Genomic DNA, 23,424 nt, shown 5'->3' with positions numbered 1-23,424 from the left:
ACTTTATTTTAATTAAAAGAATCAAAAGAGGAATGCTGTTATTCTGTTATTCTATTAAAGTCACATAAAGTACAGGCAAATGTTAATATATACCTTTTTTCATTTTGCAACTAAAACATAAAATTCTCTGTTGCCAGTTGAAAGCTCACACGTTACTGATATTTATACTATCCATTAATTACGATTCTTTACAATTTTTATCCTCAAAAAATAAAACTACAGTTTTTAGATTAACTATTTTTTCCATTGTACAAAAAAAATTTGTGTTTATCTATACCAACCACCTTAATAATAAAAATAATGAGATTCTATCAGATCACCTAAATTGTCCAACACTATCATAAATGTTCATCACAATTTGAAATAGAATAATATTAGATTTTTTACTTATTATATTGGTTGCTAAAAATAAAGCCCCCTAATTTCATTGCCCTTTCGAGTACCGATGAATCTGTATTATTAATGATACATCATCTCCTACACAATATTTTTCAACTCTTCCTACTCTATGTTTCACATTTCTTTTGCCCATTACTTCCAAATCTCTGCATCCAGACCAGAATACACAGAATTAGGTTAAAGTATTCATGAGGGCTATGCAGCAAAGCTAGAAAAGGTATAAACCCTTACTGAATAAGCTCTTGAGGGAAAGTTCCGTGTTTACGTTTAAGTGTCCACAACATTATCTATTACAGTTGTAACAGAATGTATCTTCCCATAGTATTATAAGACAGTTCCATAATTAGCTTTTTAATCTGGAGCAGACTTTGGAGATATATTAGAGATGAGTAAGAACAACATGTTAAAAGGTAGTATCTCAATATACTGAACAACTTGAAGTATTCTGAAATAAGTGAACAAACCTATACTAATATTGAGAAAACAAATCAAACACATGCACAGAAGTTACAGATACCTTTCTGTAACTGACATTATTTAACATTTACGTCTAACATAGTTACACTCGACAACACTGAGTTTTTCTTATGTTTTCAGGAAAAATACAAAATGTTAAAAGAGGCTGGTTTAGCTCCCAACCTGACAAATATTCAGCTCAGACAAACTACTATGTGAGCATTCCCAAAACATTCACTGATATTAGCTGAATGCAAAAATTTAACCTATGAAATGTAAATATTTGCAAGCTGTCAAGGGAAAGGTCTGCCTTCAAGTTTGTTTTTACAATGTTCTTACTTCTGTATCTTACAGATCTATAGATATTTATTACTTATTTTATAAAAAGTATTAGCCTGACAGCATAATATTACTATACATTCTGTCAGAAAAAAAAGTGTCAGTCTGCAGGAACATCTAAGTGACTAAGAAACTAGTCTCAAAGATTTTGCATCAGTCTGAAATACTTACTGTCGCTGGGGAGGCCCGCGTTGTATGAGTCACTGAATGACCAGAATTTTCCATTGAATTGCCAATCAGATAGGTCCCTCCTGAGCTGCTAATGAGTTGTCCACCTGTGACACCCATCTGAATCCCTCCAGTGCCCACCATGCTATGAGACGAGACCACTGTTGTCACCTGTGCAGAACTTCCTTGAGTATCAAAATAATTTCCCCCAGTGTTTTGGCTGTACATCTGGGTTTCTGTGTAAGGATAAGTTGTTGATCGGCTTCAAGAAAAGAAAACAAAAAGGAAAAAAATTATTGGTATTGTTCATTCAGCTGAGGGAAATGCTACAATTCTAAAAGTGTGTGTACAATAGCTATAATCAAATGAGACTGGGAAACAATCCCTGCTTCCACAGAAAATAACAGTTAATCAAGTCAAAGCACTAAATAACTAATTCAGTGATGGTGGCAAACCAAGTATGCGCCACACCTTAAAGAAAAAATAATTAGTCTTACCTGAAAAGGAGAGAAGGGAAGTATGACAAAGAATTGTGCAGATGGGTAGAGGAGCTCATCCAATTACTAATATATTGCAAAGCAATGTATACAGCTCTATCTGCTTTCACTTTTTTTTTAATCTGACAGTAAAATTTTTAATTTTAGTCTGATGTTGTATATTTTGTATATTGAGCATGTTGCAAAATTCCAAACAACTCATACAAATATCAGCCAAGAGAGTCCTAAGTTCAATAATCCAATGTTATCCACTGTTCTTAAACCATTAAACCTCTTGGTTGAAGCTTGAAATTCTGAAATCATGGATATTTTGCAAAGTGCAGTTATTTTTACAGGGTGAATTCAAAATTTGACATGAATTCACGTTACGATTAAAAAATATTTAAGGAATAACACCAAAACGGAACTATGACTTGTAAAAAGGTCACAAAGATGAAAGAAATTAAGGTATGCAACAGTAACATTTTAAACATTGCTTTCATCTTTAAACCATTCCTGCTTCATTAACCAGCCAGTTTACTCTAACAAACTATTCAGTTACTGAATCTTTGTATCATATGTTTCACATTCTTAATCACTATCTTGAATCATTACTCTTCATAGTTTATTTATAGTTTTTGAATACATATTTGTTCCCATGTACTAAATTTGATCTTCAAAATTATTAAGCAAACAGCATTCATTGATTCAGAGGCCAGATTCCTCATTTTGGAAAAGTCTATTTGGAAATTTTATCCTGTTTTATGAATGCTAAGCTTTGCATCTTGGCAAGCATGATAACAGAAAGGTGAAAAAGATAAAACCTACTCAGTTTACCCAACAATTTATCTTCTTATTTAAGCAAAAAATATGTAATATTGCTTGTAATCAACAGGCAACGCCATTTTGAAATTAGAAGTTCTCCATTAACTTGGAGTTTCAAATGCTGAGATGTACATAGTCCAAGTAAATATACTGTAAAAGTATTATGATTCAGAGGTGCCCAATCTCCACATAAGTCTCCAATTCATTTACTATAATCAACAAAAATACAAAATCATGCAACACACCATGTAACTAAGCAAGTTCAACAAAAATATTTTTGTCCAAGAACACGAGAGGAGGAAGCAGCATCCACGTTTTTATGCAGTGAGCTGGTGATTAATACACCTATCCAGGAACCTGAAGTCAGGCTTATTTTTTTCCTTTTATCAAGGCAGGGATTAGTTTCTTATCAATGTACAGAAAAGGTTGTGGCAATTTACTGCTTGTTGTTGTCATTTTTTAATTACGAAAAGTTACACAAGATTAATTAATTGGTAAACAATAGAGTCAGAAAATAGTAAGAAGAGTAAGAATGACTTAGCCTCAGAAAATAATTACTTTTGAATAAGTGAAGAACAAATGGCACCTTATCAACAACCAAAGTCAGAACTTCTGTCATATTAATTATGGACACAACAGAATATCCCATCCTCTTCAGAGACTTTAGAACTCTAAAACTTTACTTTTAAAATCGAAAATGTTTTATATGGCTCATACTACATTATTTGCTCACACCCCTCCTTAAGCTACTTCAACATTTTCCTTTTTATTTTGAATATTTCAAAAGCCTCAAGATCAGCTGCAAGAAACTTGAATTTAATATAAAATAAATGCCTTGCGGTCTACTGAAAACAAAGCAAAATAGTTCTTTTAGATATTAATGTTTAAGTAGTCAGTTAATCTATCAACATTTCTTTGGGAGAGCTAAAATCAGTTGGTCTTTATATTGTATTATTAATAGTAACCTGCACATGTGTTTGGGTACCATATAGGTCCCAACTGATCTGTTTTATCAAGCCAAGGTATCACTGTGACATGTTGAGATACCACCATGACATTGTTTATCTTGTGATAAGCAAGATAACCACTAGCAGAGCTGGTGCTGCTCTGTCTCAGAATCACACAATTTACAGAATGTCACAGGACAATTTAGGAAAATGTAGTGATGGAAGCTCAGGGGAAACAGTTCATGCAAAAGACTGTCAAGGGACTGAACACAGTAATTTCTCCCAAAAGAGAAACTTGGTATCAATATCAGGTATTGGTAAGGAAAGGAAGAAAAGGATAAAGCCATTGTTGACAGTAAAAATAGACATGGCTAGAGGAAAAAGACTGTCCAAAATATGTCATTGCATACAATAATATGACCCCTCTACATAAAGCTGTAGCAAAGAGGAAAATACGATGTTATATCTTTCAGACACACACAAGAGATAACCTGAAATATGGAAGTGATATTCTCTGCATAGGATTTGTGGCACAAACATGCCACACTTTCTCAAATAATCTGACATATCTCATACAATCAGCTCTTTACCATTGCAAAGGCTGTAAAAGAATTCCTAGCTCTTCTTTTCTTTAACAGCTGAATATAAAGATGTTCTAGGGACTAACCTCAGCGTTAACTTGAAGTCTTCTGGCTCTTTATGAGAACACCTTGGTGATATACTGTGGCTTGAGATACAAGTTAGGCAACAGAATCTAACAGTTCCTCCTATCAAAACACTGGCAATGCAATATTTACTAGAATGTGGCATTACAAAGCTCATCACAGTTACTAATAAGTTTGAAGTCTAAGTAGTTAGCCTGCAGAATCCTAGTTTCCAGAAGGCTGTGCAAACTTGATGATGTTTGCCCTGAGAGCAAGTCACACATAGTAAAACACTGCATGAATTCAATTTAGATTAAGCAAACCCAGATTAAGTTTCCAACTGGGAATTAATGAGACCAGCATGAGTTGGGCTAGGAATGGAAGGTGCAACAGTCCAAGGCATTGTCCATTATGCCTTACTACTCACATACATTTTGCAATGATCTGCAAAATATAATGCTAGGAATAAAACACATGGAGTTGTGCTATAAAGTTGTTAATAAAGTATTTCTGGCACATGAAAACAGAAAATATCTAAGTTCAGTACGTCTCAGCATTAACACACAAATTAAGTGCAATGTCAGAATTACAGACACTGACATAATGTTACCAAGCTTCACTTTCAAAGACACTTCTGTTCCTTCAAAGACACTGACAGTTTGAAGAAAGAAGACAAATAAAAGCAATGGTATAGAAAGAGTAAAACATGCTGTTGTCCCCCCTTAGTTTTCAATGCGCACATGCACACATGGGAAATAATTTATTCCCACCCGCACCTATGATTTGCTTCTATGTAAATCTCAACTCTATTGACTACTATAAATCAGTGTTCCTGCCATGTCATCACGTCTCAGTAATTTACACAGGCTGATCACAGCCCCAGATTTTTTGGGGGCAAATAGTTGATGGGACAGACTTACCTTTCCCATAATTATATTTGCCCAGAAAACATCATCTACAGAATTACACTGGTTTTATGAATTTCTTAGAAATGTGTGCCTTGCTGCAAGATTTTTCCACCACTCTGTGTTTTAGTAAAAAAATCCAAACATATTTATTTCCTTTTCTGGAAACTGAAAAATTTAGAGTGTCTTTAAATAAAAAATCTCAAATCAGGTTTTAGGTTGAAATTATATTCCAGTAACTTCTGTGTCTTGCAAAAAAGTAATTAACTATTGAGTTCCTATCACTCTCTGTATGTACTGACTTGGAAAACTCAAATCTTGGCTAAAATGCACACAAATCTCCTTTTTTTTTTTTTTTTTACTTGAAGATGTACACCTTTTATACGATAACTTGAAATACCAGCATCCCTTCACAGTGGCTGCAGAAGAAAACCATCTTAATGCAAACAAGAAAACCATTGACTTTTTTTTTCTTTTAATTTTTCTGTAATTCTAATTCAAACAAACAGGTAACAAAATAGCTATTATCTTACTCATCAAGTAATAACTTCAGAATTAGTCTTCTCTGTTTTGCTATATATTACCCACATAGCTTAGCAGGCAGGCATGTATGTATTTTTCACTGTAATGAAAGATCATGTTCTACAGTACTTAATTAACAAGGTTTATTTCCTGGGACATAAATATTATAAACACTAGATGAAAAAAAAATAAAATTTAATTTATATGTAAAATAGCCAAAAAAGTATTTAATGTCTGAAAAATATCCTCAAGCTCCTGTAAGATTTCAGTATAATCCTCCAGTCCTAAGACTGATAGTGAGCTTCACAGAAACTAGAGAGAATGGAATCCTTTGTCTGACATGGAGGGAAGGCCTGACTTCAGCCAGTGCATCGCTGCAGCCTCTTGGAGGTGGTGCCTCATGAACAACAGGAGGAAGGGGAAGGGAGTCACATATACCCTGACAACGAGCAACAACACATGACAATGGAGAGGGCTGAATCATCTATCTCACCTTGTCTCATACAATCTCCTGTCTCTCCACAAAGAAATCTACTCCTGTAACCAGAATATTGATTCAGGGCTCTTTAATTACAGATCAAATCCCAAAGAAGCCATAACCTTATTTCACAAAAGCCTTCTCAATTGATCTAAAGATAGAGGTGGAAGACCTGGTAAGGCATCGTTACCTTTCACCAGTCTCCCTTTATCAAACAGAACTGCCAAAACCAAAGATCAAAACCAACACTATGAAAGGGTAATTAATGCATCTATAACTAGAGAGCAAAAATGCAAAGGTTTGCACCATAATAGTGAATAATTGCCCTGCTGTATACATATACATATACGTTTATCTATACACACAACTTAAAATATACCATCTAGGAAAAGCCTTGTAAAATTTACCAGAGAATTTTCAATATAAAGAAATCCTATTTGCCACATTCAAAAATTAAAGTAAATGTTTATGACAGACATTCATTATCAATAAAAAAGATCCTCAACGCGCAGTCCAAAAATTTTTCCACATGGAAATAAAGCAATAAAAGCACACTGTCACAGAAGCACCCCGAGGTTAGTTTAAGGGACAACAGGGTCCAAAACAACTTTTATTAAACTGGCGAGAAACAGGGTTTTAGCACTGCAAAGTGACTTAAATACAGGTTCGGATATCAGTTGAGGAGAATTATTAAGGGGCAGCAACTAATACAACAGGCGGTCCACAGAGTGCATGCACTTCACCAAAGCAATGCCGGAGCCGTCCCTGAGTCCGGGAGGAATACACACTTGCCTGTACACGGTGTGGGATTATTTTAAAGAGATACACGTACGCGTATTAAGTACGGAACGTGTACACTCGCGATTGTGCGAGGGTAAATTTATAATACACTCACAGTCCTGCGAGGAGAAATACAGGTGCAAATATGCACGGAATATTACACGTGCTTATGTGGGAGCATGGGAGGAAAACACACTCACGATTGTGCAAGTAAATAATTTATAGACGTGCTCATATTGAGCACAGAAAGTCACACGTGCATATGTGCATGGAAAGTATAAATACACTCGCAATCCTGCGAGAAGTTTTACTCACATACGTGGCGTCAAGAGAGGCGGAGTCTCCATCCCCCGGGGGGCTCTCGGAGGCAGCATCTCGCTCCTGCTCCAAGAGACCCGTGACAATGGGCGGAGAATCGACGAGAGTCCCGTTTTCTATTGGCTGATCAGATCTGACTGTAGGCATTCCAGAAGCTTCTCTGCACCCCCACCCTGGCTGTGGGGGTGCCCCTGAAGCTTCCAAACATCCCCCATACCGGCCGCAGGCGCCCAGCGGCTCACTTGGGCCTCGGCGCTCCCTTCTCCTAGTGGCCCTGGCCAGGGGCTCTGGGGCCAAACAAAAGAAGCTGTTAGCCTCAAACAGCAGAGAGAGAGGGAGATGTGCCTACTCCTTCCATGATGAAGGAGGGAGGGAGAGAGAGGGGGAGAGAGAGGGTTTTGCATCCTGCCACACACACATAATGCACAACTGCAGGAAAATCCCATGGACCAGGGAACAAAGTAAATTAAAACAGAGGAGAAATCTTAAAAATAATATTCTCAGGACCTGTAAGTTAGACAGATGAGGAAATCCTAGCTCCAGACTTCTAAAAAGTCTCATTAAGTATTGCACACCTATATTCCAAGAAATATGCTATTGCCACTGTTAGGAACATGTCACAAGGGTTGTACTAAATCTGCAAGACCTCAAGACTTGGGCTTGTAGGGCTTCCTTTATCTAGACTTGTCTGTGCTAGCCTAAAGCTTTGTTCTAGCTTATCTGTAACAGTAATTGTTAAACAATCAGACAAAGGTCACTTAATATGTTTCCATTTCAGCTTGGCTGTGATAGGATAAACAATCCAGACCCTAGATTAAAAATGTAGCAAAGAGGATCACGGGTATGGGATGACAGTATTCAAGAAGCATCCAGCAATTGTGAAACACACCATATATAGTAAATTCAGCTGTAATATTGAAATGGAAACCAATGAAGAATGAATAATTTGTAGACTGGTCTAGAAAACATATTAAAAATCACTGCAAGTGGACCCAATATGAGCAGAGAGCCCCGCACCACCCATTATACTTCCCCAAGCATAAGACCTATGGTGATGGTAACTCACTGTAACACTTTCTCAGATGGAAGCCGTTGTCTTTGTATGCAGCAGGTAAAAGGGTAAGCATAACACCAGGGAAAAAGGGATGGATACTAGGAAGTATGAGGAAAATAACTTTAACTGTATTGATAGTATTTCTTCGGTTTGACCATTAAGATTGCAATTAGAGTAATAATAAATTCTTAGTTTTGCCTAGAAGGTGTGTTTTGCCCATGTAAAATACAGCTTTTGCAGTACAACACACTGGTTAAGAATTAGGTATGGAGACACAGCAGCAATTCTTGGACAATTCCAGCAATTAAAATCCTCTTTGCCAAACCAGAATTACCAGGCAAATGGTAAGAAGAAAGGTCATGTCCAGTATAGCGGACTCACATGGCTTCTTAATATGTGTGTAGCCATGATATTCTTTATTCTAAGCTGCCATGTAAGTCTGTACATGTCATCACAACAACAAAGCACTTTTGTTTCACAATAGAGTGACATGCTTGACAAGCAAAATTGTTATTAAGCAGACACAATTGTAGATAATATAATTCAAATATTCTCATACAATGTATGTGACAAGTTGTAGGTTACACCCATTGTATTATCATTATGCCTCCAATTATAATAAAACCAAATAACGTTTAAGCATAGACAAATCATGATATAAAATGTGTGGGAAGCACGCACTTACTTCTTATCTTTAGAATCAAAAGAATCAGGTAACTCTTTCCTCCTGTATATTCTTGCTGCATCTTTTGTTGCTATCTATGCTAGTTTACAAGAGCTTTATTTTGAAACAAAGAATAATTCTTTCATCAGACATGCTGTAACACCTATTCCAGAGATGCCTGTACACAGATTTAATGTCTTCACCCTAACTATGGGTTGCAATCTTCGTATTCCATTGCTAGAGCAGTACTGCTACTTGATAGACCAGTACTGCTACTTGATAGACTATGAAATCATCCTATATCTGATTTTGAGTTAGAATTAAGACTTTGATTTAGCATGGTGGTAAAATAAATAAAACATATAACCACAGGAAGACAACCCAAAAGACAAACCAGTGATCAATCACTCTAATCAGTTGCATCCTTTACAAACCTAATCCTATTTTCTGAAACAGGTGATTTTCTGAAACAATTTCCAGAGTGGAAGTGGTCAAACTGGCCATAAAACACTCTTGTGAATCTTTCAGGATCCACAAGACTCTTTTTTCACAGATTTCAGTATGAAGAATTAAAAAAAAAAAACAACAAACTGCAATCTGAACACTTGCGTAAATATTTTAGAACAAGAGAGACTCATCTCTGTGTTTTCTGTGACAGCAGAACTTGACACAGTCTATGCCAGCTTCGTTTACGGATATGGTAAGCTTTTTGTTCAATTCCAAATACTCTGAAATGTCACTCCCACATTGATACAGCTCTGACCAAGCTAAGCCAGTGGCAAAACAAGAAGAGGAGAAACAAAACCCAGATCCTAGGTAATCATAAAATCAGCAAACAGAAAAACAAATCTTTAATCTCTGAAGAAAGCTAGCCATTAGCTTCACCTATCAAATAAATGGCATTATAACATATCATACATATATTCAATAACTCTAATTTACAAATATTACATTCTTCCATTCTTAATCTGGAGTATAAGTGCATGCGTGAAAAGGTGTTTCACAATACATAATCTTTTTAAATTCTGAGCAGAACCAGACTGGTCCTGTTCTCCATGAATGAAATAAAAATCTTTAGAAAGGTTAATGTTCCTAAAAGTATTAAATAACAAATTGGCTGTTCACAATGCTGTTTTTGACAACAACATAGGTTTAATTCTTCTTCTATAGGAGGGAAAGACAATCTGGATTAGGCTTACTTCCTAAGGAGAGCTTTGTGATTATGTTAAGGAAGTCTTTCATATCCCATTGATTGATTTTGCAGAAACTGACAGAGGGATTCAGATACAGAAACAGAATAAAATAATGGAAATGTAAAGGTTTGTACTAAGCAGTCAGTAATATCTGGTTATGTTTTTTGCAAGGACTCTACACAGCCATCTATTGGACGACTCATACACTGCCAAAAGTGCATGTGCCAACAGCTCACATAAGAATTTACAAGTGATAAATGAAAAGAGAAACTTGAATAGTAGCCTATTTAAGAATGATTTATTTTGGAGGCTAACAGTGGACTATCATGGTTGCAATGAAGTCATACTGCTGCTGAGTGTTGCTGTACGGCACATGCTAGAACTCCAGTATGAACTGGAGTCAAAGACAGCCAAGCAATCTTCTACAACTGATACCTGTAACATGTTCTTCCTGATCCCTTTAACAGCAGAGTGCAGGTCATGGTTTGCTTTCACCTGGAGGGGTATGTAGTGCACCTGGAATTGACTGCCGCAGAGGTGGAAACACAGCCCTAATATTTGCCATACTCCATTTTTTGCTGTACACGCTAAAGACCAGGTTTGGTTTTTTTTTTTGCAGTTACAAAAATCAAGTAATGAATACTCTGACCAGGAACAAAGGGGCCCTGCCTTTTGGCCAGGAGGAGGAAAGGCACAACTGGGTTTACTGGATTGGGTGGGTGCGATGGCCTGGCACATTAGTCTTCTGGAAGATAGCTCATGCCATAGCACTTAGGCCAGTCTGGAGAGGACAACGCGAAAAAATAAGCACAGCCAGGGACTATAGTCCCATGATGGGTGCCAGAAAGGACTGTCACGGTTTAACTTCAGTCAGCAATGAAGTCCCTCACAGCCACTTGCTTTGTTCCCCATGATGGGATGGGGGAAGAATCTGAAGGTAAAAGTAAGAAAACTCATGCATTGATATAAAGACAGTTTAGTAAGTAAAGCAAAAGCTGTGCATATGAGCACAGCAAAATAAGGAATTCATTCACTACCTCCCAACGACAGGTAGGTGTTCAGCCATCTCCAGGACAGCAGGGCTTCATCGTGCATAACAGTAACTTGGAAAGACAATCGCCATGTCTCTAAATGTCGCCCCTTCTTCTTCCCCCTGCTTTCACTGATGAGCACAATGTCACATGGTCTGGGATATTTTTGGTCAGTTGGGGTCAGCTGTCCTGGCTGTGTCCCCTCCAAACTTCTTGTGCACCTCCACCCTACTCACTGGCGGGGCAGTCTGAGAAGCAGAAAAGGCCTTGGCCCTGTGTAAACTCTGCTCAGCAGTAACTAAACATCCCTGTGTCAACAGCACTGTTTGCAGCACAATCCCAAAACATAGCACCAGAACATGTACCACGAAGAAAATGAACTGTATCCCAGCCAAAACCAGTACAACAGGAAAATCTAATGCATATTTAAGACCAATTGTTTTGGATTTACAAGTGAGAAGAAAACAGAGAAGGCAGTATGTGAAAAATCAATTAAACACAATATGCTAGTAGTGATGACCAAAGAATGTGGCCAGTTCTAACATCAGAAGTTTCTGATCCAAACAATACTGCTCTTCCGATTCACTTTCAGATTACCATCAACAAATAAGAACTTTCAGACAACGAAGAAGTTTTCAAAATCGTATTTCTTGCAAAGCCAGTAACACAGAAAAAATGGCAAAAAGTAGGTGAATGAAAAAAGAGGCAGAGAGGCTCCGTCCCAAGGAACATGATCCTACTTTGATGTTTGATGCTACGTCAAACCAGGGATTAGATGAGGTAACCTGCAGCGGTCCCATCAAACCTAGGTTATTCTATGTTTTTCAGCTTGTGTATTGGAGAAAGGAACTTGAAGATGGAAAAGCATGCTCAGGAAAGCAGGAAATACACAATAATATGTAGAAAAGAGGCTAAAGAAGCAGCAGAAGGAGACAATGTTACTCTCTTTTGCCTTTCCTCGTTCCTTTGGAAAAAAATACTTATTTAATTAAACACAGGCATGAAATTACATTACTACTTTTTTTAAATAATAACGACAGCTGTTGCACCTTTCTATGCATTTGCCACTAGAACTGCAGCCAGGAAGACGGAAGCCCTGCCTTCTGTCCTGAGGACAGAAGTTACACAGTATGTCCTATGCACAGAACCTACACATAAACTGAAAAGCACTTTTTCAAACAACATTACACTGTATATGTAATTTCATGTAAATTCAACTAAAACAATCACAAAAATTTTATTCACACGAAAGTTCTGCCTTAATAAAAATAGCATGAGTTCGGCTTCAAATACAAAAAACAAAACAAAACAAAACAACAACAACAACAAAAATCTAAAAAACCAAAACTCCAATTGAATAGTTTTTATTTCTAAGTAAAAATATATATTTTACTTCACATTTTAACAAACATTCAAATTTCAATCATTTGCCAACTTACATAGCTCCATTCGTGTAGACTGTGTCACTTCCCTCCACATACTGAACCTGGGCTGGGTAGACATGCTGTACCTGTTGCACAGTCTGCACTTGCTGAACCTGAAAACAAGAACACCAGAAATTCGGGATATTGTAAAGAAGGACCCATGCTTCAGTGCACCTAATGGCTTCTAAACAACATGGGATTTCTCTATTCTCATGATTACTAAAGGTATGTTGTAACGACAGCTAGTTACTTTTCTTACACAATATTTGTGCTGTTAGTCTGTTAAATGGAGCCCTAACATTGAAGATGCATGCTCATGGAGCATGCACACCTTCAGTGCCAAAGACAGAAATAACAGGAAAGGGTAATAAAGATGAAATGAAGTGTAACTATGCTTTGCACCAAGATGAAGAATTACATATACTATGGAAGAAGGTAGTATTTGGCCATATGTATGCCTTTTCTTATTCCATTTCAGCCCTGAAAAGTACAAACCTTAAAATCATAGCTCAAGTGTGTTGCAGTAAGTTTAGAAATAAAGGTTCACATTAAGATGGTTTAGCTCTTGTTTAACTGGCGTTAAACTACAGTGATACTAGTTTTTTTCCCAGTAATGCTTTGACCGAATGTAGAATTACGCATCAAAGCCATCAGAGTATCCCTGTTCCAGAATTTCATCTGCTATGACAAACTCTGACAGAACCGGGTTTACGTCAATGAGCTAAGCAACAGACAGTAAGGCACGGATTATATTCACAGACACTGCTGAGATAGAGTGCCTGTTTTGTAAAATCACATCAACACAAATCAATTCCCACAAGTCACATACTACGTAGGGAAGCTCCTTCTTATGCAAAGTTCCTCTCCAGTTTTCATTTTTTGTCTTCTACCACATTAAGGATTAAGAATTCCGTATTTTACACCTGTAATCATTTAGAAAAGCCATGTTTTGGTTCAAGAGCTATCCAGAATCTAAAAGATGCAAAAGGACTTAGAGACTTCACAGACTGGCACAATTTTACCTAAGGGACTGGATAAAGAAAGTGCACATATTTAGTAAATAGATTTAATATAAATTACTTTTAAGCAACTTATTCCTCTCAGATATTTTATTATGAGGCAAATTCAGTGTGATCCAGTTGGTCCTAAGGACTGCAAACAACATAATCCCAGGTGAATCTGGGTTTCCTGCATTTGATAGATCACCTCCAAGAGCTCTTAGAGAATACCCTAATACATTCAACTCTGCTGTATTTTTAAAAGTTCTGTAAATAAGCACAGTTTTGCCAGTCTTTCATAGCACTGTCTGAGACTGTGAAAGGAAAACCTAGATTTTCACAGAAACCTTACATTAGGTTGACATGAAAACATGAATTCTGAAAAACACAAAATACTCAAGGTTTTGAGTGCAGCTATACTACCATGTTAGAAAATCAAATGTTTCTGCCTATTAACAGAAATGAGACACAACATGATGGTTAAAATATCTATCAAAATCCAAGGTTTGTTGATTTCCTACATGAATCATTATATAAATTGACAAATATACCTCAAATACTATTTCTCAATTAAAAAAAAAAAAAATTAAAGATGTTTTCTAATTAATAAGGTAAGGTACTGCTGTGTACATTTCCTCTCCTAATAATATTTAGATATTTAACTTAAAGATTCAGTTCTCAAAGTCAACACAAAACACTCTGATCCAAATTAGGCACGTTACTAGGCTTTAGAACATTTTTTTGAATTAAAAACCATAAATAGCTGTACTGTGCAAACCTCCTTTCAAAGAATTAAACTACTTCTATTTCCATCACCTTTGACTTCATAACTTAAACTAATTATAATTTGGTGGAATGAGCTTGACCCAAATCCACTATAAGAAAGTTATGTCTGCAAGCTTGCAATTAATTAGTGTCTCTCAATATTCACATTTGCCAATCTGTGACAAAATTATGTACTCACGCAATTATTGGCTAAAATGCATATATGCTTCACAGTAAAGCACATATTCAATATATTATGATAGGTTTTTAAGTTTGACTCTAGAAGTATTTATTCCTCTTGATTGACTCAAGTTCTATGACCTTTAACCAACAGGAGAAGGGGAGTCATTGTTGATAAGTATATTACAGAACACCAAACTGATCTACTTAACCTATACAGTGAGAAAACATATTGAAAGTAGGCTCTGTTTTTAAAACCAGTCATCTGTCACCTGCCATGTGATGGATATGCTCCATTTTTCTGATCTAGTAGCATAGCTGGGGAAACATTGTGGAAATGATGCTGCTGTCAGTATGAATTCCATGTTCTTGTCCAGCCTCTCACAAGATGCACTTTGTACCCTATTCACACACACTGGATATGTCTTAATCCCTATATAAAACCCCACACCATTTTTCTATTAATAAAGGAAATGTGATTTTTGTCCCTGTAACCTGCATACTGATAAAATGGAACTCTACAGTATGTACAAACACAACATTAAAAACTTCCTATCAGTAAATGCAGGTCACGTTCCCATTCTATAAAAGGTATTATATTCTCCCTATATTCTTGGACACAAGCTGCTACCATTTCAAAAACAACAGATCAGCACTGTGCAACACCTTTACCATAGAACTGAGAGGATACTGCAGTGACAAAGTGGTACATAGTATATCAAAGCTCAGTGTCTATTGGAGAGGAAACGAAAAAATTCCAATATTCTGACTTGGAACAACAACAAAAATTAATTAACCATAAAACAAAATATCAAAAATTGGTAAAATTCAATTTTTCGTGGATTAATTTCAAATTTTCAACAAATTTTATAAAAACTCTTTAGTAGCCTACTATGTAGCACTACTGGATAAGTCATTACTGTTTGAGTAAACAAAGAAACTTATTTTTTAAATCAACATTTAAGAATGGGTACACTACACTGCTATTAAAACATCTTTTCTACATCTGTAGATCAAAATGTTTTTCCTTTAAATTTTCACAATGAAGTTCAATACAAAAGGGTCACTGTATTAGGTTAATTTTTCCCTAATAAGGTAATAAAAAAGACAGTTTATTAAAAAAGTTATTTTGCTTCAGCTTCTCAGACACTCAGTACTGCTATACTTAAATTGATTATGGGACCAAGAAAGCTTTAGTGACTACATCATATTGCAATGTACATAGCAACCTTAAAGTAGAGAAAGTTAGAGGTATTTTTCATTTCAAAGAATTATAAGTGAGTAGCCCTTACGATGGACTTGTTAACAAAAATTCTGCCATGCTGAAAATCTTTGTTATATATCTCCAATACTAATTTTATTCCCTGTTTTATTGCACTTTGGGAAAAATGTTTTCATGAGAAATATAGTGCCTCTGGATTATCTTTTTAATCTTCAACAACAGGAAGAAATGAAATGCATATTATCTACTTTCTAAAAGCACAAAATTATTTGTGATTAGGTTGTTTATGAGGAACCAAAAGGCCACCAAACATAGCTTTTGTGGAATAAAAAATTCTTCTTTTCTATTTATCTTTTTCTTGTACCTTTTCTTAAGCTGTTAAAGGAATTGTATCAGCTATGTTCTTCAGAGTCAGTGGCAGAGCAGAAATTAGAGGTCATAGAAAGAATATTCAACAGCGATCTAAAACTAAATGGCACTCTTGTATTTAAAAGTACTACAAGAATCAAATAGTTCGGTGGAAAACAGAGAACACAATGAAATATTTATTAAAAAGTGACAATAGGCAAGTTCAGAAATGTTATGGTCCATCAGGGTGGACTGGTGAGCTAGTCATGGTAATTGTTACTATTGTCTGGCTATAAAGCAGAAAATTAACTGACTTGTATAGGAAATAATGAGTTAAGTAGGGTCAGACAGAAGATCTTTCACTCCTTTTGCTTTAGTGATTCTAGCCTGAAATAAGTAACTGGACTAAGATTAGAAGTAAGCAACTGAAATGTTCCAGGAGAAGAGGCTAATGAAAACTTATTTCAAAATACATATGTAATTACAACTACTAGTTCAAGGGGGAAAAAAAAGGAAAACAAATTATATCGTTAATTACACTACCTCAAAGGAACAAATGAGGAACTAAGTTACATTGTATCTATGAGTTTGTCAACAGAAGTCCATAAAAGCATACTGAAATAGAGAAATTACACTGAGGAATAAAAACAAAATTTAAGAGAAAATTTTGATTTCCAATAAAAACTGCTTATGCTTAAAGTACTACTAAGCAAAGAGTAAAACAATGGGGCAAAATATGTAAGGATTTTAAAATGCCATTTAAAAAAGAACATGTAATTATCCACAGTGTCTAAGCAAACAACTTGAATGTGCATAGTTTTCTGTTCTCAGAGATAAAAATAATTTTTGTATGTTCATTAGTCTGGATTACTTTCGGCAACCAACATATAAATAGCACATGCTGTAATATTCTAAGCACATTCATATTTATATAAAGGCTAATGCCAGTTCATGATTATGCTTTTCATATGCTAAACATGATTTTGCATTAAGAGCAATTTTGATCAGCAGAAGTCTGTATCTCCAGTTAATGATACAATGCTTTGTGAATGCAATGGCCATGATGTATGGTAAATACGCAGAAATGCTTTGTTCAACTTCTGATGCATGGATATACTTTCATAAAATAGATTATATTTGCAGTTTTATTTCTCCAATCATTCCACACTGCTTGGTATAAACTGCAAAATGAAGTTAATTTTGGATCCTCAGAAGCTTACTGCACTGCGATAAAAACCTCCTGTTGAAAAAACGATGCTACATCAGTGAAAAATTCCTGTATCGGGGGAAGCAAAAGACTAAGAAAATTCCTCAGGCTATTAAAACTGAATTTGATTAAACTCCAACCTTTTTGGCTTTACTTTTGTTGCTTTTTGTCCCCTTACCATTCCCCTCTATCCCAACTCAACAGTGACAGCTGCTGTGCTGCATGAAACCAGCTGCCACAGTGCCACTTTTACCAGATGGGAAGCCGAAGTTTCCACCAAAGGTACTTTTTTCTTTTTCCTATTTCTGGAGTATCACAGCAGAGTTTCATGAACTCAATATTTATACTAGTTATATGCAAATTAGGGAATTGTTTTCGCTGAAAATATCAAAAGATACTATTTAGCTGTTTGCTCAAAAGACAGGATGCTTCAGTACAAACAGCTGCACGAAAAAGGCTCTTAGTCCATCCTTCCATTTATTCAGAATTATTCACTACAAGTACTAATACATTACTGTAAACATAATATAGACGTTTCAGCTACACCAAATTGTTGCATATATAGACACTTACGCTACAGCATCTTTGAATTTAACAACAGTCAAGTGCCCTGTTGTTTTAGTAAAGTATAATCACAAGAGCCTACAATTCAAATGTGAATATTCACACTTATTTTGGATACAGCATATGTCTTAAAAACCATAGGAAAAAACCCAAACGATATCTCATATACTATGCACCTAAAACCTTTCTTCCAAATTTCAACACTGGTAACTTCAAATCTGCAGAAACAATAAGCACTCACTCTGCCAATGAAAGTATGACTTTATGAAATTAAAAATCTCTATGATTTTCCTATCAAATGTACATAAAGCTAAAATTAACTTTAAGCAAATGCTGTCTGTAGACAAATAATTCCTCAGGGCAGAGCATACCTAAAACTTCTTCAATACAATGATTTTTTCCGCATTTGATACTCTCTTTTTTAACCCTACAGTTCAAATTACCTACCCCACCTACATTCTTCATCGCATTTCCTGCTGACACACCACATTTACATCTTTACTCTTCCCTTTCTCCTCACCTCACATTCACTTCCATAATGTAGCTTCTCTCTACACAAATCTTCCACCGATACCATGTTCTAATCACTGCAATACTGTCTGTACTGGATTTCTAAACATCCTTGTTACGTCTTCAATCCCTGCAAAATTTTGGAGAAACTCCTTTTCCTTGACTGGGTTGATCCCTTAGCTTTCCTTTCTGAAACATTGTGCCAATCCTTACAGCAAGTGTTAGGAGTCAAGTGGAAAAATATAATCTAATATCTCCACAGAGAAAAATAATCCAAAATAATGGTGGAGTGAATACTCAAAAGCAGCAGTACTAAAGGAGATGTATGTAAAGTTGATCAGGGACAGTTCTACATAGACATTGCAACAACTTAAAAAAAAAAAATCAGTTTCCTTTGCTCATTAAGGTATAATCAAGCAAGAAAAAATTGCAAACTACTCCTGGACTTCCATGTTTTGAGATGAGTATTACAATAATAGAAGATAACTGGAATAACTTCAGAAAAGGTACAGTCAGTGCCAAAGATTAATGTATCATTTATGTGGGAAAATAAGGGGCCAATTCTATTCTAGAAGTTTTCAGAAAGGTAGAAACTTTGGAGAAGCAAAGTGTATGAACACTAAAGCCCTGCTCATTCGTCATTTGCTTACAATAAAATGAGAGCAGAAATGCATTGGAGACCCTACTTTTACAATTCAACCAATCCAATGGTTAGAACTGCAACACTATAAAGTATTCTATGTGCCACTAATTGCTTCCTAATCTTCAAACCCTCATACTGCTTAAGTACTTCATATGGATAAAATTCAGCATGTAATATTAGACCATAGTATGTATATCCTGTTTGTTTAAAATAAGCAACTGTGTAGCACTACCAAATTGCCATCTTTTAGCTGAAAAGATGAAATAAAGGAATAACAAAGAAGATATCACATGAACTACATCTATTAAACATCTGTCACCATGAAATAATATAAAAATCACACAAATTATCCAGATCTTATTTCACAAAGAAGAATAGTCTTGCACTTCACAAACCTTATAAAAGAGTTAACCAGCCAAAATCTACAACGGTTAGCTATGTTCAAGCATCATGGAAGCTTCAATTAAAAACTAACATAGTATTCAGAAGCCTCTGAGAGAATTATTTAACAGTCTGAACTCAGGAGAAAATACTTCAAAAAATTCTTGTTTCACAAGTGGTGAATTCTAAGCAAACACACAAAAACATTTATATACAATTTTACTAGTCCAAATTCAATGCTTTTCTGAATAATTTATTTTTTATAAAAAACAAGCATGAATCCTAAAAGATACATGAAGATACAAGCAGAAATAATAGTAATGGAACTATGAGGTACTATAAATTGAGTCTGCACATCCGGAAACAAATATCAGTGAAATGTACATGGCTGTGGAATACATATATAAAAATGCACCACCTGGAATTTTAGAATTAAATGAATGCTGAAGAATTTAATTGAGGGAAATGTTCTCCACTGGCACAAATTATGCTATTTAGTAAACTATCTTCAGTTCTCATATTATTGATTCTGAAACTGTGAAGTCAGTTGTTGGTGAGAAACGGCATCAGGTGTCACCCAGAGTACCTGTCACATGGACAGCTCATTTGTGTATTCCAAAAAAGTCTTGTACAGCTGTCATGGCTTTCACATGCAGTCCATTACCTCCATACTTTTCCTTTTTTCCTCCCTATTTTATTCAGCCATCACTCCTTTCAAAGCTTGTGTGTGCTGCATCGGTGCGTGACTGTCTAATGTAACAGAGATATGCACAGTGCTGGCTGCTACAAAAGTCGTCTTACTTACCTGGCAAATGCACATCACTAATTACCTATTGTCATATCAAAAATACTTTCAGGACACTGTGCAAAGATCTGCAGAGAGTCAAGCCTAGAGATGCAAAGAACAGTACTTTTAATTTTTACATTTGTACTTGGATGTCCAAATGAAAGGAGAAATTATATAGCAAATAATATAAAAATATATTCATTATTTAAAGCAAAAAATTGTAAACGTTCAGTAACACAAATTATATTTCTACAAGCTATTACATGAATTCCTTAATAACTTTCAGTTAGAAACATGTATGTGTACTACTGGTGCTTGTCAGATGCTGTAGTTAATGAACAGATCCTGAAAACAGCTTGCCTTTCTCCAGCTGTTTTGATTCCAGCAAAATAAAATTGATAAAAGCAAAGCAAAAGAGTTCATTTAGCAGTCTTGTACAAAATCAAGTTCTCCACTACATTGTGAAGAACTATCCTTCCTGATTTTTTTTTTTAATCTTCCCAAAATTTAAGGTCACCTACCTGTTGCTGAACCGGTACTTGCTGTACTACTTGTGTGGGCACTGCTGCCTGGCCAGCCACAGATGTCTGTAAAGTCACAGTCGAACTTGTATCCGACCCAGTCTCTGATGTCTGCATTGTTATCTCTAAATAAAATTAAGAAATAAAATAAAAACGTTAGTGCATTACTTCTTTTTTTTTTTTTTTTCAATTTTGTCACTTCTATTAGCACACTAATTTGATACTTATCTCTATTTGGATCTCAAAATTGGTATGAGCCAAAAGGTTTTTCCCCTTACTAGCACAGGAGTTAGTACAAGTGGGTTTTTACTTTACTTTTATCTTACCTATATTCAAAATATCTTTTATTTACATGTTCAGAAATACATATTACTTTTCTGAGTTTTGTCACTTCAGGAATAACTCAGAAAATTCAGCAGCAAATCGTCTCTCAGCTTGAAAATACCTGGTCATCATTCAAAACTGCTTTTTCTCTGGCTTACTGAATTACACCAAAAACTAAACATTCAAATTCTAAGTCAAACTTCTCGTAGTCCACAGAATGAAGACCTGTAATCTGGACAGCAAATTCTGAAAAGCATTTAATGAGTCACAGTGACAAAGGAACTCTAATAACCTTTTTCAGTAGTAAGTATTAAAGCAACCTCTGTATTTTTAAATCTGAGAAGAATAAATGTTTCGGCACTAAAACCATATAGAAATACACACGCAGTGGAAAAGTGCCTTGCATCGGAGCCCTGACATTTAGAGGGGACAATGGAAATTTGAGCAGAATACAGAAATCGTTTGAGAATTAAGCAAAATGCCTTACAAACAAAACTTAATCAGAAAGACAACCACGGATGACTTATACCTTACCTAAACATGAAACATAGACTGGGAACTACAAAATTCCTCAATTTTGCACAGCAGAAATAACAATACAATTGACTGGATGACAACCAAAACCAAAGTTAATTCAAAATCAGGAATTAAATAAAAAAAAAAAAAAAAAGTCATTTAAGGAATGGATGATTAACATGTGAAAATAATAACCAGATAAGGAAGGTTCACCTGGTACCTTCAAAACAGAAGGTTGTATGCTTCTGTGAAGAACTAGAGCAAATACAAATTATTAGTCTGTAAACCAAATGTTCTGGGATCTAAAATTTTACTGCCCTTAATGTATATTGGCTACAGAATGCTTTGGCAACCTGAGGACTTGTATCACTAAAAATGAATAGCATTGCCATACATAATAAATGAGATTTATGTGAAAAAAAATTCTCTAAGTACTGAATGAACTATCAAGTGATTTTTCAGTTTAACTCTACAAACCCATATGGCTGACAGAGAAGAAACTAGAGTTTAATTCCACCTTCACTCACTCCCCCAAGGAAATAACAACCTCTCCCCAAAAAAAACCTTACGATATTTTTTTGAGACAAAACCATAACAAAAAATTTGTCTATTCATGGGCATAACAACATAGAGTAGGAGGAATTCATTGCTGTATCAAAAAAAATGGAGAGCCTCTCAGAATATACAACATCCTCCTTGCTTGAAAACTGAACCAGCTGCAACAACAGACCTTCCTTTCAAGGCTAGGATCCACAGCAGTTTAATCTGATTTAAAGCTGCGGTTCTGCAGTCGCTCACTCCAACTACCTCTGAATCACTTTGCTGGACTGGACAAGGTTGAGAAGTGGGCCCACATGAACCTCGTGTGGTTCAACAAGGCCAAAATGCAACGTCCTGCACCTGGGCCAGGGCAAACTCTGGTACCAGTTCAAGCTGGGGGATGAAGGGGTTGAGGGCAGCCCTGCTGAGAAGGACTTGGGGGTACTGGTGGATGAAAAGACAGACAGGACCTGGCAATGTGTGCTTGCAGCCTCAAAGGCCAATTGTATCCTGGACTGCATATGAAAAAAGCGTGGCCAGCAGGTCAAGAGAGGTGATTCTGCCCCTCTACTATGACCAGACCCCACCTGCAGTCCTGTGTCCAGCTCTGGAGCCCTCAGTACAGGACAGACATGGACCTGTTGGAGAGGGGCCAGAGGAGCCACAGAAATGATCAGAGGGCTGGAACAGCTCTGCTGTGAGGACAAGCTGAGAGAGTTGGGGTTGTTCAGCATGGAGAAGAGAAGGCTCCACAGAGACTTTTATTGCAGCTTTTCAACACTTAAATATGGGGAAAGACTTTCTAGCAGGGCCTGTGGTGATGGGACAAAGGGTAGTGGTTTCAAACTAAAATAGGCGAGATTCAGGCTAGACACAAGGAAGAAATTTTTTACGATGATTATGGCAAAATACTGGCCCAGGTTGCCCAGAGATGTGGTCGACGCCCCATCCCTGGAGACATTCAAGACCAGGCTGGACAGGGTCTGAGCAACCTGATCTAGTGGAAGATGTCCCTTCTCATTGCAGGGGGGTTGGACTAGATGAACTCTAAAGGCCCCTTACAACCCCAACTATTCTATGATTCTATGTTTGCTGTAAATTAGTAAATTTCATATTTTTTTTGCCTACAGAAAATGCTGTACAAAATCCAGAATAGTTACTTAACACTAAAATCATGCTACAGTTCCAATATCAGTCCATCATAACAGATAGCAAATAGTTTTTCCCCTTAATTTCAATATTAATGAGAACACTTAACTTCCAATAATAATATCCAGAAATAAAATTTTATTTAC

The 23,424-nt window shown here is 36.1% G+C and overlaps 1 protein-coding gene across 5 annotated transcripts in view; it reads right to left on the bottom strand.

Annotated features, from left to right (window-relative positions):
- The window catches only part of RFX3 (regulatory factor X3), a 117,069-nt gene that overhangs the window by 39,904 nt on the left and 53,741 nt on the right, over positions 1 to 23,424 (bottom strand). For 3 of the 5 annotated variants that reach the window (XM_065047231.1, XM_065047229.1, XM_065047230.1), the window contains exons 2-4: positions 20,750 to 20,874; positions 12,639 to 12,736; positions 1,366 to 1,624 (exon numbers count right to left, since the gene is read on the bottom strand). In XM_065047231.1, coding sequence (XP_064903303.1) covers positions 1,366 to 1,624; positions 12,639 to 12,736; positions 20,750 to 20,866 — 474 coding nt within the window. In that variant the 5' untranslated portion in view covers positions 20,867 to 20,874. Of the gene's footprint in view, positions 1 to 1,365; positions 1,625 to 7,254; positions 12,613 to 12,638; positions 12,737 to 20,246; positions 20,311 to 20,749; positions 20,875 to 23,424 lie in introns of those variants that run through there. The other 2 variants (XM_065047232.1, XM_065047233.1) reach the window with 2 other exon arrangements.

This window comes from Columba livia, chromosome Z (genome assembly GCF_036013475.1).
Source record: "Columba livia isolate bColLiv1 breed racing homer chromosome Z, bColLiv1.pat.W.v2, whole genome shotgun sequence".
Lineage (NCBI taxonomy): Eukaryota > Metazoa > Chordata > Aves > Columbiformes > Columbidae > Columba > Columba livia.
Note: the sequence above shows the minus strand (reverse complement) of the source record. Positions and strands in the feature narration are given on the sequence as shown.